Source organism: Sinocyclocheilus grahami, unplaced genomic scaffold (genome assembly GCF_001515645.1).
Source record: "Sinocyclocheilus grahami isolate Dianchi unplaced genomic scaffold, SAMN03320097.WGS_v1.1 scaffold36.1, whole genome shotgun sequence".
In the NCBI taxonomy this organism is placed as follows: domain Eukaryota; kingdom Metazoa; phylum Chordata; class Actinopteri; order Cypriniformes; family Cyprinidae; genus Sinocyclocheilus; species Sinocyclocheilus grahami.
Window position 1 is genome coordinate 2,597,088 of NW_015505215.1, and position 16,523 is coordinate 2,613,610.

Below are 16,523 nucleotides of genomic sequence, written 5' to 3' on the forward strand. Positions count from 1 at the left end.
CAACCAATATTCATGTGAGGAATACACAAATAAAAACTGTAAAAAACTGCAAGTGAACAAAGGAATGTGTTGATACACTCCCTGAGACACGTATGCTTGCTGTGTGTGGGTGTCTATTTTTAAGTATTTGAATGGAATTGTGTGTGCAAAGGCATGATTCATTGCATCTGAATGACCCATATCTGGCCCCATTACCAACTGAAGTATCCTGAAACTTCATTCAGTAGAAATATGGACAGCAGACACAGAAATGGGCCTGTAAAATAGAAGGATAAGCATAGGAAATCTTAGCATTATAAAGTGACTTAGTTTTGATAAGATGATTAAAAAAAATAAATAAATAACAAATCTGAAAAACTTTTTAATGAATATAAAAGCAGCCCTAATGCTGTAAAACTGGTGTACTTTAAAACCAATATAAATATATAAAAACATGAATATCATTCATGTGTCTGCATTGGTAGTTCAAACTTACCTGCAGGATGGATATAACTAGAGGAGTGTTGTGCTGTTAACAGATTTCAAGGGTTTAAAAACATGTTATTGAATATCAAACTGTAATTATGCAGAAGTGAACATTTTATATACCTCTGACTTGAAACTCCATGGTCAGGATGCCTCCATTTGGATCAGGTTCAGATTCAGTGCTTCTTGATGTACATGGTGTCTTGGATAGAGTTCAGAAGAGTCTCAGTGGAGCCAGAAATCTATTTGAAACTACAACAGCATTAAATTGATACTGACACTCACCGGTTGACAAAATAGCTTATCCCCGTCACATACTTGGACCTCACAGTGGAGCCACACGGTGGAAACCTTCTCTAGCCGCTGGAAGCGGAATGAGTTAAACTTGAACATGGACCGACTGTCTTTGGCATTTTCAAATATGGTGACTGTGTTGTCTAAAGAGCAACTGTGAACCAAGAGCAAATATATTACCCAGTGAGCAGGATTGAATCACAGTGAAACCTAATTGAACTGATAATAAAACCTTACCTGTTCTGAATTAAAATCCACCGTTTCCTGTCTGTTGAATATGGAGTAGGTGTTGCCCAGCAATTAGTTATTACTACTTTGAATCTACAAACATTAAAAAGAGATTATTTTACACAGACTTTGTGAATCTGTGTATTCATGCAGATTATAGATTCCTTTCTTTTGAGCAACTCACCTGTTACTCAGTCCTTTTGCTTCAATGCCAATGAACACCTCAGATCCGATCTCAGATGTGTCAATCACATATGGTGCATCTTTTGCATAGAGGAACTTTGAGTTCTACAAACCACAAAATTCACAAGTAAAAAAAAACAAAACACAAATACAATATGCAAATTATATAATAATATGTGTATTTATTGCTTAATTTCCTGTGTGTGTGTGTGTGTGTGTGTGTGTCTGTGTGTTTCCCCCCACAGTTACTGAAAGCCATTTTCAGTCATTATCAAGGGACAAAAACAACAACAACAAATACATGGAGGGAAAAAAAATGGAAAGTAAATTTCCCTTTTGTACATTCGTCATCACTGGACACTTTTGAAGACAGTAGAAGTACTCACTGTGAACACATTCATAGACAACTGAGACTTAAAAGAACCTAAACTCCCGTTGTTGACATAAACTGTTGCCACTCTGGAAGAAGCAGAGGGTTTAGTAAAGACGCTGCAAGTCAACGGTCAGAATGCACAGGCTCTATGAAATCTACACCTACTGGACTTGACGTCAGTGTAACGGGGTCTACCTTTGGCTAAAAACGGCATTGTTGACCAGATAAGCTGCTTTATAAGTGCAACTGAATGTGTAGTTGACGGGCTGGTTCCGGACAGTGAGAGAGGAGTCGTTGGATACTATTGAGTTGTAGAATATGTATCGTGGATCTTTGCCTCCTACATACTGAGAAGAAGGTAGAAACAGATACATTTTTAGCTCTTTTTCTAATTAAATAATAGTTAGGATACATTAAATGAGTCGAATGTCTCACCTCAGACAGGGTGCCGCAGTACGAGTTATTTTTAGGAGTCAGGTCTGGGATGGTGAAACGATAGAAGCCCGGGGTGTTAACGCCAGTGTAGCACACGCCGCCCAGGGACAGCTGGCCAATCTCCCATCCATATGGACATTCTGGCACGTTTGCAATGATGGCATTGGGAAAACATGACACCATGATGTAATCTGAAACAGATGATAAATCTGCCAGGATTATCTAGCCGATTAAATCATGCCAACAACAAATTACACGAGAGGAAATGTTCAAAATGTGATGCATTTACCAGCTTTCTGAGGGGTACAGGCCCACGTCATGGGGATGACAATGAAGAGAATACCAACAGCTGCCATTTCATAAAGCTGAACAAAGAGAATTGTTTAATTTGCACTGTTACATTGACCTAAAATATCTAATATTTTAGACAAGTTCACTCATGACCTGAATTGTCTATGTTTAATGATAATATGATTATTTTCAATATAAAAGCACCATGATATTTGAATTAGAATTAATGTCCGTACCATCCCAATGCAGAATCCAGAAGCGTTGGCTCAGGTCTCTAGCAGAAGGTTTGCATGGTTCCTGTGTGGTTCTTCTGCAGGTAAATTATGATAAATCCTAAGAGCAGAGTTCACTGAAGTCAGCACAAGAGCTTCTTTATAAGTCCACAGGTAGTGGAGGATAACCCCCCTCGCTTCTTTGGTCAGCCAGTCTGGTGAGGCCTTTTGGTGATAGCATTGTGAAGGAAAGTACAAAAGCTCTCTGTGCTGGCCAGACATTGACTTTTAAATGACCAATGTCTCAAGGGGAAGACCATTTTCTCAGCTTTAATCAAAAAGATGGTCATTTTGTCCAGTACTTCTTCATTTTCATATAAAAATTAAACTCCCAGCAACATTTCAGCCCTTCATATGAGTTTCTGATAGGAACTCTGTGTGGTTAAAGTTTGTCCGTACCTGCAAATTCTGGTTTCTTCTGGTTTCTGGTTTTCTTTCTAGAAATGGGCATCTTTTTTAGGGAGTTTGAAAACCAAAACCAGCTTCTTAGCCAAAACCGTAATACAGCTGTGCACAATCTTAATGCTGTTTATCTTGAGGGAAAGGACTGTAATGGGTATCATTAAAGGAACAAATCACCTAAATATGTAGATGAGTTAGTTTCTTCTTTGGAAGAGATTTGGAGAAATGTAGCATTACATCACTTGCTCGCCAATGGATCCTGTGTGGTGAATGGGTGCCATCAGAATGAGAGGCCAAATAGCTGATAAAAACATTACAGTAATATTATAGCCAGAAGCAATGGTTTGATGTTAAAAAATGTCTTAAATCACAATCACAATCACAATCACAATAATCTACAAGTAATCCATACAACTCCAGTCCATTAATTAACGCTGCTTGTTTGTAATGTTTTTATCAGCTGTTTGAACTCTCATTCTGACAGCACCCATTCACTGCAGAGAATCCATTGGTGAGCAAGTAAAGCTAAATGTAGTGCTAAATTTCTCCAAATCTGCTCTGAAGAAGAAAAGGCATCTATGATGGCATAAGGGGTCTGAGGGTGAGCACATTTTCAAAAAAATGAAATATAAAGATTCCAAGAAGTTTACAAATTTCACAAAAAAAAACACGCAAGTCATGAACTGGCACTGTTACACCCTGAAAACATCACACTGGGGAACAGGCGCACAAAGAGCCTTTAAGATTGCTGTGATCAAACATACGAAGGGGAATGTATGATGGGGCCTGTATAGATCAAGATGGACCCCTGGATAAGGTAAGAAGCCTAAATACAAGCACACAAAATCTGATAGTCAAAGGATGTGCCATTCACAGAGATTGTGTTTCAGCCTCTAAAGAAAGCAGGGCACTTAGATAAGCTGCATTTATCCTCAGACAGTGTGTCTCCTTAAATTTGAGGACAGGAAAGTATCCCGTTTATCCTTTCTGCTTGCGTATGAATCATGAATACAAGGTCAGCCAGTTCAGTTTGGTCACAGTATTGTCAATAGTTTTAACACAATTAAAACTTAATCTCTGTGTGGAAGCCCTTGTAGACAGATGTGTTTCAAATCCCATGAGACACTGTGTTCACAGAGAGCAAAATTATAGCTTGGTTTATTATGAAGTCGAGTAGACAGTTATAATTGAATATTAATACAACATTATATTTAAAACCAATTATAAAATAGTCTACATTCTTAATGAATATTCATTAAGTGTCAGCATCTCTGTCTTGTTTTGGGCATTGATATATATATATATACATACATAAACACGCACACACACCTACAATATTTTGTATTACCACTTGTTTTTAATTTAATTTATCTTGTTTTAAGGATGTTTTAAAAAAAGTTAAATTTCTAAAACAATTTAATCTAATGAGCAAAACTGAGTAAAATATTAAGAAGTAGATAGAATACAGAGAGATTAGAGAATATACCTTGAATTTTTTACTAAAGTATTATTAAGTATTATACAAAAAGATGGTGTACAAATAATTTTCATTCAGAAATTGCTAGTAAATTTCACAAATAATTACAAACAAGCTGCAATAATACATTAAATTTAATATGAAATATTAAAGTATATTAAGTTTTTTTTAATATTTTATATTTCGAAAAAAAAAATTTTTTACAGTGTAGTGCAGTAAGGTAATCATTGTAACTTATCTTGTTCTAAGGATGTTTTTACTTTACATTTTGATAAATATACTCCTTGAGAATAAGATTTTTGCTGTGTTGTAAAAAGGGCATGTTAGGCCTTGATCATAACCAACCATTTTTTAGTTTAACAAAGTAAGGTGACGGCACAGAGAGATAAAAATAGTATTTTTATCAATAACTGTTTAATAAGATCAAAATATACACAGAGCCAAACTAAGCTAATTACTAGGCTGATGTAAAATGATCAGGTGCAGATAGTACAGGCACTGATATCCCACGTGATAAAATTAACACAGCAAAGGCTACTTTCTCTTGTGTTCATTATCATGAGAAAGGAAGAGACCACTGGGATACATTAGAGTGCAATGCCTGAGAGAAAGCTATGGCAGATGCAAATCAACTCTGAGGCCCAGAGCCCAGGGACAGCTAGCGTTACAGCTGACTATGAAGAGCCTTCCAGGTGTTCAAGCTGTTCAGGTGTCCCGAGACTCATTGTGTTATGTAATATCAGGTGTGCATGCCTTACCAGAAACAATTTTAAATATTTGTGCTATCTTTCATTCCTTGTGAGGCTTTAAACATCAAGTTCTAAATATGCAAACTAGGATGATCACCTACAAAGCACTCATCCATGGCAGCTTTCTCAGCAAATTTCCAAGGAGGCCTCAAGATGACTTAAAATGTTTAAAATAAGACAAAACCAGCATTAAAATGTCACAACAACTGAAATTCAAGATATGTTTTTTTTTATTCACCCCCTCAAAAACTCTTTGAAAAACTCAGATATGAGGAAGCTTAGCTCATTTTAAAAATGTATATAATAATAGACTAAGGCCACATAATAATATGTAATTTACAGCTATAAATAAATGTCATTTATTTAAAGTAGTAAATGCATTCAGTTAAGTTGGTATTAAAAATTATTTATTTACAATTTTACAATTTTTCAGTTATACGAATTTGTTTCTTTTCTTGAAAAGGGAACTATAAATATTTAAGCATTATGGGGAAAACTATATTTAAATCTTTATATTATCATTATTATGAGAAACTAAGTCATTATGAGAAAGTTTCTCATTATTACGAGAAAGTTTCTCATTGTTACGATAAAGTTTCTCATTATTACAAGAAAGTTTCTCATTATTACAAGAAAGTTTCTCATTACTACGAGAAACTAAGTCATTATTATGAGAAAGTTTCTCATTATTACAAGAAAGTTTCTCATTATTACGAGAAACTAAGTCATTATTACGAGAAAGTTTCTCATTATTACAAGAAAGTTTCTCATTATTACGAGAAAGTTTCTCATTATTACGAGAAAGTTTCTAATTATTACGAGAAACTAAGTCATTATTACGAGAAAGTTTCTCATTATTACAAGAAAGTTTCTCATTATTACGAGAAACTAAGTCATTATTACGAGAAAGTTTCTCATTACTACAAGAAAGTTTCTCATTATTACGAGAAACTAAGTCATTATTACGAGATACTAAGTCATTATTATGAGAAAGTTTCTCATTATTACGAGAAACTAAGTCATTATTACGAGAAAGTTTCTCATTATTACGAGAAACTAAGTCATTATTACGAGAAAGTTTCTCATTATTACGAGAAACTAAGTCATTATTACGAGAAAGTTTCTCATTATTACGAGAAACTAAGTCATTATTACAAGAAAGTTTCTAATTGTTACGAGAAACTAAGTCGTTATTATGAGAAATGTTCTCATTATTACGAGAATTCTTCTCATTATTACGAGAAAGTTTCTCAATATAACGAGATACTAAGTCATAATCATGAGAAAGTTTCTCGTTATTATGACTTACAGAATCATATTTTTTCTGAACTGTGGCGGAAACGGGCTTCCATACCATAAACCTACTCAACAACGAGAAAAAATAAATAAATAAAAAACAGAGAAAACCTTTAATATGCTTATTTGTTTTTGAAATGTAAGATCTTTGGCTTGTAAAAACCAACTGCCACAGCTTGAAATAGAAGACACAAGGAGTGATGAGAAAGGGCATTGCAACCTCTGCTGTACTCACTCTGAATACTGAAGCCAGTTGATGTGGCTGACTCAGAAAATGGCCTGATCTATGACTGTCCTGGCGTCACGTGATCACATTTGCTGTTGAGAGCACAGTATTAACAAAAATGGATGCCCATTAACAACATAAATGAATTTGAACTAGATTTAAAAAAAGAAATTCTGGTTGCTGGACATGACTTGGACCCCTCTTTCAGAATAAGTTTGCGGGATTTCATGGGAAGAAGTTCCTGTAGGTAGCCTATTTGTAAGAGAGAATTCCACAGGAGATACCAAATGAGCAGCTTTTGTCTGGGAAGCCAAAAACTCCCTCTTTTCCAAAGAGTACGAAATAAGGATAAATGTTGTTATACACACTAGCATAATTAAACAGGAACGTGTCCAGAATATATATGCAAATGTTCTTGTTCCTTTGTGAATACACAATTAAGACCCAGGAGAGGGAAAGGAAGGGAAGAGTAGAAGAGTTTTCTTTAGTAGTCCTACCATGGAGCTTAATCTTTATCCAAATGTTTCATTTAATGTGCAGTGATCATCTGCTAGGATATGTAATCATATAGTCAGTCTTGCACAGTAGAAGCATTATATTAAATGCTCCTTCTATGGGATAAATAAAGTTTATTTAAGCGATCTAGACAGATAGCAGTAAATGAGCAACTAATCGACAAAATTAATATATGTAGCTTACCTTCCTGAGAAATGTTACATGTAACTGGTTCACAAATGGCGATGTCAAGAATTCTAGCCATTTTGCTTACTTCAAACTCACAGTCCCAATCTAAACCCCACCTTCTAAAAACATTTCATCCAATGCTATGTCACCAAACCTGATAGTGAAAAAGGATTGATGTTTATGATTGGCTATCTCTGACTGGCTAAAAAGCTTTTTTCTGTTTACAGTCATTTACTATTTTTCCTACCACTTACAGTCTATGTTAACAAAAGTAACACAAAGTTTTGAAGTTTAAGTTTCTAATTCTTGTGAGAAACTCATTTCATTACGTGAAAGTTTGGTACAAGTCCTTGTGGAGATTGAAAGAGTGCCATCTTCTCCTGTTCTGTTACTTTTTTGTAGTTTTAAATAAATGATCTGTTCTTGGATATTTATTTGCTGCCGTCATGGCTGATGCCTTGATACTCACCACCAGCAACATGCCCATGGACACTGTAGACTAGCAGTCTGCATGTGTAATTGCACGTCGACGCAGAAGTATAAATGAAAGCCTACTGCGCAGAGGCTACAGAGTGCAGAAATCAACCTACAGTATTTGAGTGGAAAGGTGTTTTCCAAAAGCGTCTGTCGCAACGTCGAGAGACCATCTAGAAAGGGAACCACTGATTATGGTTTTGCTACACTAACCATGTTTAACCTACTACTATACCCACTGGATTGTTAAGAATAATCCAAAGCAGTTTTTCTGATCTTTTATCTAGACCTGTAGTTTCCCTCTTTGAAAATATGTAATGTTGACCTTTTAGACAGTAAGTGTAATAACAAACTTATTTACAACGAACTTAAATGTATTATGACTGGTGATTATCAGTGTTATTTTCTGGGAGATGTTGAAACCTCAGTAAAGGACAAAGCTTTTACCCGTTATACACTCTTAAAAATAAAGGTGCTTCACGATGCCATAGAAGAACCTTTTTGTCTAAATGGTTCCATAAAGAACCTTCAACATCTGAAGAACCTTTCTGTTTCACAAAAGGTTCTTTGTGGTGTAGATTACAAAAAGGTAAGAAAGAGATGGTTCTTTAAAGAACCTTTGACTGAATGGTTCTTTGTGGAACCAAAAATGGTTCTTCTATGGCATCGCTTGAAGAACCGTTTGAAGCACCTTTATTTTTAAGAGTGGCATACCCAGTTGCTCCAAAGGTCAAGGAGACTCATTACAAAATTATGTTTAGGATTTACCCAGTTAGTGACTTTATACAAAAACGATTTCATTTCGAGGTGGATCCTTGTGGTTTCTGTTCTTCATTTCCTGAAACACTTGATCACCTTTTCTTTTACTGTGAGGCTTCTTCTAAATGTTGGTTCGATATACATAGCTGGTTGTCAGTAAAAATGGAGACAATTCCTCCTATAACCCAACAAGATGTCCTCTTTTTTAAGTGTGATTTAAATTCATCCTTCTCTGGTGTTGTCAATTTTGTTTTGTTGATGGGTAAATATCATATCCATACTTGTAAATGGACAAAAACGTAAACCCTCCTTCAATATATTTTTATTTGAGTTAGCTAAAATACTTCAGAGCTTCAAATGCTTCAAAAAAACATAATAGAAAATCTGAAAAGTTATGCTTCCCTGTCAAATTATTTATTACTTTAGTATATTTTTTCTTTATAATGTCTACATCGACTACATCTTTGTTTTCATCCTTGCTCCTTGTGTTTATTTATTTATATATATATATATATTTTTTTCTTCTTCTTTAATGTATACTCTGTGTTTGTCTCAATGGAAGTGTCTTGCATTGTTGGTTGTTCCCTGTCTTGTTATGTACATTAAGCAATAATAAAAAAAAAAAAACAGTACACTTTCACTATAATAAATCCATGGTTAATTTTCGTAAGGGTGTGGCGGAAAAAGCTTCCATACAAACGTTGGAAACATTTTTTTTAAACATGAAGGTGCTAAGAAATTGCTGTACTTGTTAACAATTTACATAAAGCAGCCTCACAATTCACGTTTAAAGTATGACTCAGTTTATGCTGTAAAACAAAACGTAAATGTCTCTTCAAGTAATGTTAACCACATTCTGGCCATACAAACTGAGCAGCTCAAGCAGCTCTAAAAAAACTAGTATCACAGGTCACAATAGCTGGGTCTCTCTTTTTCACACATAGGCCGAACTAACTACGACCCTTAGTGGCTCTACCCAGAATTACACCACTGCCATGACAGCGTAGGGCGAGAGGAATAAACTCAGCTCAACTGTCATACATCTTTCTCCTCTGTGCCGTGGCTGGAAAGTGCAGTGCTGGTTGGATTGTGGGCGGTTTCAAGGACGAGAGCCGGTTTACAGTACGGAAAAGTGGGCAATTTCATCAGCAATGGCGCAACAAAGACATTTTCTACAGGTAATATTTTCCTCGTTGCAAACCACGTTTTGTCTGCGTATTTCGTTTCGTTTTGATGCACAATGAGAGTGGGCGCATGTTAGCAAGCTAGCACAAGGGAAGGGGGGCTGCTCAAGGAGTACACCGATGCAGCGAACCGGCAAAACCAAATGACTTTAAATCTAGATGTATGGTCAAATGTATGATATTTTTGGGTTGACCGCGTACAGTCAAGTGCCAACCATTGTCTGTCTTAAATTAATTTCACATTAAAAACCCAAATAACTGTTTATCGCCGTCGCTTTATTTAAAAAACACCGTTTACTGTTGCGGTTTTTTGCAGATGCAGTGCTTTCAGGGTGAAATGTGCTGACTGTGCATGCGGCTCAAGCTGTCAGACTCTTCTTGGCAGTTTGCTCGAGCTCAACGTGGTTGAGTTGACAAAGACTCCGTTAAAAGCACTCAGTTAAACTAGCGTGCAGCTACAATAACGCGAGGACATCAGAGGAGGCGCGTGCATTAAAGAGATAGTTCACCCAAAAATGAAAATTCTGTCATCATGCACTCACCCTCATGTCGTTCCAAACCTGTATGAGTTGCTTTCTTATGTTGAACACAAAAGAAGATATTTTGAAGATTGCTGGTAATCAAACAGTTGGTGGTTGCCATTGACTTCCATAGTATTTTTTTTTTCCTACTATGGAAGTCAATGGCAACCACCAACTCTGGCGCTCGGTGTTGCCAGATTGGAAATGTCCAAGTATGGTACCAGAAGCTCAAAATGATCGTATTATCTATCTACTAGACTAGAACAACAACTTTTTGACACAACCTTCAAATGACCACAATAAATAAATAATAATGCTAGGGCCCTATGAAATATGTTTTATTTTTTCCCCAAATTCCTTGATTTTTTTTAAGTTCCAAATGTACATTTTTTTTTAATTCTGTTTTTTTTTCCCCATTTTTTTTTTCTGGACTCTTTTTTAAATGGTTAAATAAAATTGTATTAATCAAAAGCACGTCTAATTAAATAATGAAACGTATACAATTCAACATCAAATTAGGGGTCGATTTATCGTGCAGCCCTACATCAAATCTATTAAAAAGTTGAACAAAAATTACATGTTTAGGGTCTTATGAAATTTTCTATTTTTTCACCTTGTTCGTTGTTACCAAATTCTGTGTTTTAATATATCTAATTATTTGAATGCATAAAAACGACTTTTATTTATAGCCTTATGAAATGTTTTTTTTCTTTAGAAATTCTGCGTTGTGTATTTAAATTTTTCTGGTTATCGAATGAAGTATGCCATACTTAATAAAATAAAAGTAGTTTTAAATAAAAGTAGTTTTTATAAATTAACACATTCATTTAATTGATCTTTTAATTCATGAAAATTAAACAAATAAAATTTTTTGGCAAACAAAGGGGAATTAAAATTAAAACATGGAAGAAATATTGTGACTATTCCTTAATTTTAGTAGTAGTTGTACGTACATTCTACTGAACAATAGTAATACATTTCTGGCAGAAACTATATATTTTGGACTCTCAGAGCAGTTCTGGGGATGTTGTTCATGTATTTATGACCTATTTATTGAGAAGGCAGATGCTGAAATCACCGCGAGCGTCACGCGCGCTTCAGTATGTGTGTAGTAAACAAAACCGCGTGACATTCATTCAGACCATAGACTATGATTCAGACAGACACCGAACATGCAGGATTTATATTTAAATAGCCTTTGTGTGGCTTAATATTTACAGATACTAGTCCATATCACGATTTAAGTTAAGACAAATTCCGTGACATTCCGCGTTATACAGTCAATTCCGTTGACTGGATTCTGCAATTCCATCAGTGTTTTCCGCATCGCGGAAATCATATGGCCATAGGCGTACCTTGTGGGAAGGTCCAAACTCCATCTCCGAGTCGTTGTCATCAGAATCCTGCGTGTTGCCAGATGTTGAGGGTCCTGAGGTGTGCACCAACCCATTTAGAGCATCTGTAATGAGCCGATTTCATGGCTTTGTTTTGATGAGGTTGACTTTGGAAAAAACACTTTCTGAAATTATCGTACATTATGGGATTTTTTTCGTTATTGATCGTACAGAGGTCAAAATTATCGTACAAATACCATAATTATCGTACGTCTGGCAACACAGACGGCGCTCAAGATCAACCTTTAGGAAGTCAGACAGAAATTTATGTGAGCCGTTTTATCTGTTTATTAGGGGTTAAAGTCTATTGTAATTGTACCGATTATTATTATCATTATTATTATTATTATTATTCTGCCGTAAAACAGATCGTGCAGACCAAACCGTATACATCCCGTTTTATTGATCTATGGCGCATTCATTTTGATTCTTTACACGTGTAATGATGTCCAGTGACTTGTTTGCATTATTTATGCATTATTTTATTTATTTGTAAGACTTTTTTATGACTAAATTTGGTAATGGGAGAGTAAAAATATTTTTAAAACGTACACCGTTCAAACTAGGCTGCTTATGTTGAAGTGTTTGGGATGTGGCTTTTAATGATGAGACCTTTTTTGTAATCAGGCTCTCAAAAAGTATATAACAATTTGGATATAGATTTATCGGCCAACATATCGGTTATCGACTTTCAAATATAAAGAATAATCGGTTATCGGTATCGGCCAAAATTTTCATATCGGTGCATCCCTAATCCTAGGTCTGGTTCAGACTGTCAGGCCAAATCCGATTTTTGTGCAAATCCGATTGAAATCCGATCATTTAGATAGTCTGAACGGCAACGAACTATATAAAATCCGATTTTTGCAACTCCATTTTGAAATCCTATTCAAATCGCATTCCTGGAAATCCGTTTCAGTCTGACCGCTCAGATTTTGCGTAGCTTTTTCACATTCTCACGCCACATGAAAAGTAAACACATCAGAAAAGGTGCTGTAGCTGCATGCTGAGTCTTTGTCAACTCAACCACGTTGAGCTCGAGCAAACTGCCAAGAACAGTCTGACCGCTTGAGCCGCATGCACAGTCAGCACAATATTACATTTGAATTTACTGTCCTTGCAGAAACAAGTGGTGCATCCGAAATCGCATACTAGTGAGTAAATATTACTTAGACTTAAGACTTAAAAGACTTAACCATTCTTGAATAACGCACAAATTAATTTGACAAAGAGCTCGCCAAAGTGCACACATAGCTATATCTCCTCAATGCTTTATGGTGTTCAGACCAAACTTGGAGTTTGACATCCATGTCCTGAGGATACCTGTACAGTTTTGGCACAGTGCCACCTAGGGGTCAGGAGACATGAAAAATGCCAAAATGTATCTGTTTTCTGCAATTCTTTGGCGTATTGGCACCAAACTATGTGTGTGTCATCGTCACCCCTAGTTAACCACACCACATCAATTTGGGAGTAGCGCCACCTATTTGTCAACACTGATAAATCAATAAATACTATTTCTAGTGATTTTATTTATGATTTTTCAGCCTTTTTGGGTAAAATCATCTTAAAATGTCTATAACTGCTCAAAAGTCTTAAAACGCTTGAACCCAGGTAATCGCTGCTTACAGATATTTTTTATGGGTTTTGTCATTTATGAGTTCTTGTGTTTAAGTAGTTTTAATTATGGATTTTTTCTGCAATGTTTTAGCAATAAACATTAAATACACATCAAAATTAAAAAGACAAACTGTGTACTGAAAAAATTTAATATTAATGTAAACTGAAAAATAAACTAAAATCTGCATCTGAATGATAACAGAGTCTAACAGAGCCAGACTATGGAAGCATATAGGTAGCAAAATTCAATTTAAAATGCAATATGCAAAATGGCAATGCAATATTCAAAATGGCAATGTATTTCTGTATTTAAATTTACATTTTCCATTACCCATACATGCAAAGTTTGGTACAAAAGTAACATGAAAGTTAAATTTTATAATTTACATTTGCCATTTCCAACAGTAGTCTTAATATGTAAATTGCATGCACATTTGAATGCTTTATAAGTTGCGAAATTAAAATGAAAATGTATAACACAAATTGATTTGATATGTGTAACATGTTCAAGCAGAAATGGTAGCAAAATTATCATTTAAATGCTACGCCACAAAATTTTGAGTTGAATAAAATCAAATAAATTTTAACATATGAGAAATTGTACATATTCAATTAAGAAAAACACTTAAAAGGACTTCAAGGCTTTACTCAAGTGAAAACACTTTCATCATCCTCATGAATATGCTGGGTTTCTCTCATATCTAAAGGCTGCAGCACGCCAGTTTTTGTTCCGTGCTGAGTTATACAATCTAATCCTTTCATGATAACATACAGTATACACGCTGCTAATAATTTATTAATTGTACAGTATGAGATTCATTGGTCATAACAGAACTTTGTGAGATCGCGATGAACAAAGAGTGACAGCTTTTTAGTGGGTATAAAGAGTGCTCTTTGCGAGTTTTCTAGGCTTATAATCCATTTAAAATGTAAACTTTGTTTTTCGGCCACACACACATTGCAAAGTTTCGGGAATGACATCCGCATATTTATGCTGGATTTGCTCTCGAAGTAGCAGTGATTGACATAGTGATAACCATAGCAATAGATGGGACAAAATATGTGAAAATGTGCATTAAGACTAGAGCACCCTCACTAATTTCAGAAGCACCCTCAGTGATTATTTCTGGAACCTGGTTGATATGCTTTTATTGCATAACTATATACAAAAACAATACAAATGCACTAAATAAAATAATTTAATAAATGTATATTTACAATTTAAGCACTTAACTAAAATAAGTATTAAATAATAAAATAAATAACTAGAGAAGGCTGACTATAATCAGCTTGCTTCCATTTAGTGAGAAAAGCCTACTCTTCAACTGAATTAGAAAAAAAAGCTCCTCTGGTCATCAGTGATGCGGGGACAATGTTTGAGCGTACATGTATATCTGAGCGAGAGAGACAATTCATAAAAGAACCATGTATATTTAAAAGCAGACGTCCAGTTTTGTGTGAGTGAAGGAAATCTGCGTGCGAGTGGAGATTCGTGCTCGCGCATTACATGGATCGCGTAACATTATGCCATTATCTCGACATTTGTCATTAAGATCACGCTATAGAAATCGCCTAAAGTTAAGTATAAAGAAGAGAAAAAAGCGGCCCTAGGCAGCTGCCTACACATGCCAGGATCCGCCACTGCCAGATGCAGTTATAAATACTAAAAACAAATTTATTGCAAGACAACTGGTAGGGGAGGGGGCACCTGGGGTGGCCAGCCAAATTTCAGGGGGGGCCGGTGCCACCCCTGGCCACCACGTAGACCCGCCCCTGCTCTCAAGAAACAAAATCATATAACCAAAAATGATAAATAACATTTTAATCGCAAATTAAGTAAATATGTTTACTACAGTTAAATAAGTTCAAATTTAAAACTGTTGGATAGAGGAATTGTCCTCCTCTAATTGCTAAATTCTTTTTGTTTTACTTAAATGTGACACTTAAAGTCAGCATGAAATGAAAAATTCAGTCATATTTTCTAAATGCATGTTATAGATTTTGTGAACAATTAAAATTTGTTGACCTTGTAATGTTTAATCAGAAAATCATAACTGGACCTTCAGATGAAAACAACAGACTTCTCTCTGGTGATGTATGCAGGACGCCTCTAAACATTTAGTCCACTTAAACCGGCCCAGTCAATGGACCTCCCTTTTTGAGTGCCACGTTTCAAAATCCAATCAGTAACCGATGCATAGAAGCAAGACCCTGGCCTAGGCTGCTGCTACTTTATTTATTTATTTTTTTACGTCAATCCGTTACACTTAAATGTGCGTCACAATACTGAAGAAAACGTCTCTCTCTCTGCTTCTTTAAAATATTAGGTATCTACTAGGGCTGGACGATTTTGCTAAAAAATTTTATCTCGATTTTTTTACGATTTTTATCTAGTCAACTTGAAAACTTGAAATATCAGACATAAGTTAGTAGTTCTTTACAGGTTTTTTATTCGATCGTGCTGCTTTTCCATAGTTTTTTCTGTGTAAACATGGATGTGTTTGACTGTTGCGCTCCATTCTAAAAACACTTCGCTCAAGTTAAAGGGGCCCTATTATGCTTTTTCACTTTCATTTTAGTCAGTGTGTAGTGTGTATGTGTGGGCATAAAAAAGATCTAGAAAGTTACAAATCTCAAAGTCCACTCCAAAGGGAGATATTTCGTTTTTTAAAAATCCCTTTTCAAGAACTACAACGAATGGCTCGTTTGGACTACAGCATTGGTTTCAGGGCTTTGTGATATCACAAAGCGGCTCATTAGAATTAGAATCATTAAAAATAATTCCCGCCTACAGAAATTCGAATGGTTGGGGGGTGGGGAGGGGCGAGGTTGTGGTTAGAGCGCTTGGTTGAGTGAGTGCATCAGACGAGACGACGAAGAAGAAGTGCTGCTGCAGAGTTAGTGCATCAGAGAAAACAAAGAAGAAGAGCTGCTGTGCTGTAGCGTAAAATTTTCGGCATGTCTAGAACCATTCTTACAAGTACAACACGACGTAGCTGGGCGCCGCGGACAGATGCCGAACGGCGTTGCCGGTGTGCCTACACTCATAGGATATAATGTGTTTGAATTTTAAAGATGTGGCGCGACGCTGCGCTTCTCGTCTGGTGCGCGACCGCCTGAAACGCAGTTTTTTTCACCTCCGTGCCCAAACGTCTTTGTTTGGGCTTCCGAAAGCGGATGATGTCAGGAAACAGTG

General features: G+C 35.8%; 2 protein-coding genes across 4 annotated transcripts in view; one reads left to right on the forward strand and one right to left on the reverse strand.

Annotated features, from left to right (window-relative positions):
* Positions 1-68: 68 nt before the first annotated feature.
* LOC107581573 (beta-tectorin-like) lies at positions 69-2,580 on the reverse strand. The gene is made up of 11 exons (XM_016267184.1): positions 2,506-2,580; positions 2,268-2,343; positions 1,979-2,169; positions 1,739-1,890; positions 1,557-1,629; positions 1,172-1,275; positions 997-1,080; positions 751-913; positions 589-667; positions 476-508; positions 69-256 (listed from the first exon to the last, which is right to left on the reverse strand). Exons 1-11 carry the CDS (start codon positions 2,506-2,508, stop codon positions 192-194), a joined length of 1,023 nt encoding a protein of 340 aa, XP_016122670.1. The 5' UTR covers positions 2,509-2,580; the 3' UTR covers positions 69-191.
* Positions 2,581-9,602: 7,022 nt separating this feature from the next.
* The window catches only part of LOC107581571 (glycerol-3-phosphate acyltransferase 1, mitochondrial-like), a 35,796-nt gene continuing 28,875 nt past the window's right edge, over positions 9,603-16,523 (forward strand). For all 3 annotated transcript variants that reach the window (XM_016267179.1, XM_016267177.1, XM_016267181.1), the window contains exon 1: positions 9,603-9,786. The gene's annotated coding sequence lies outside the window, so the exon portion shown is untranslated. The remainder of the gene's footprint in view (positions 9,787-16,523) is intronic.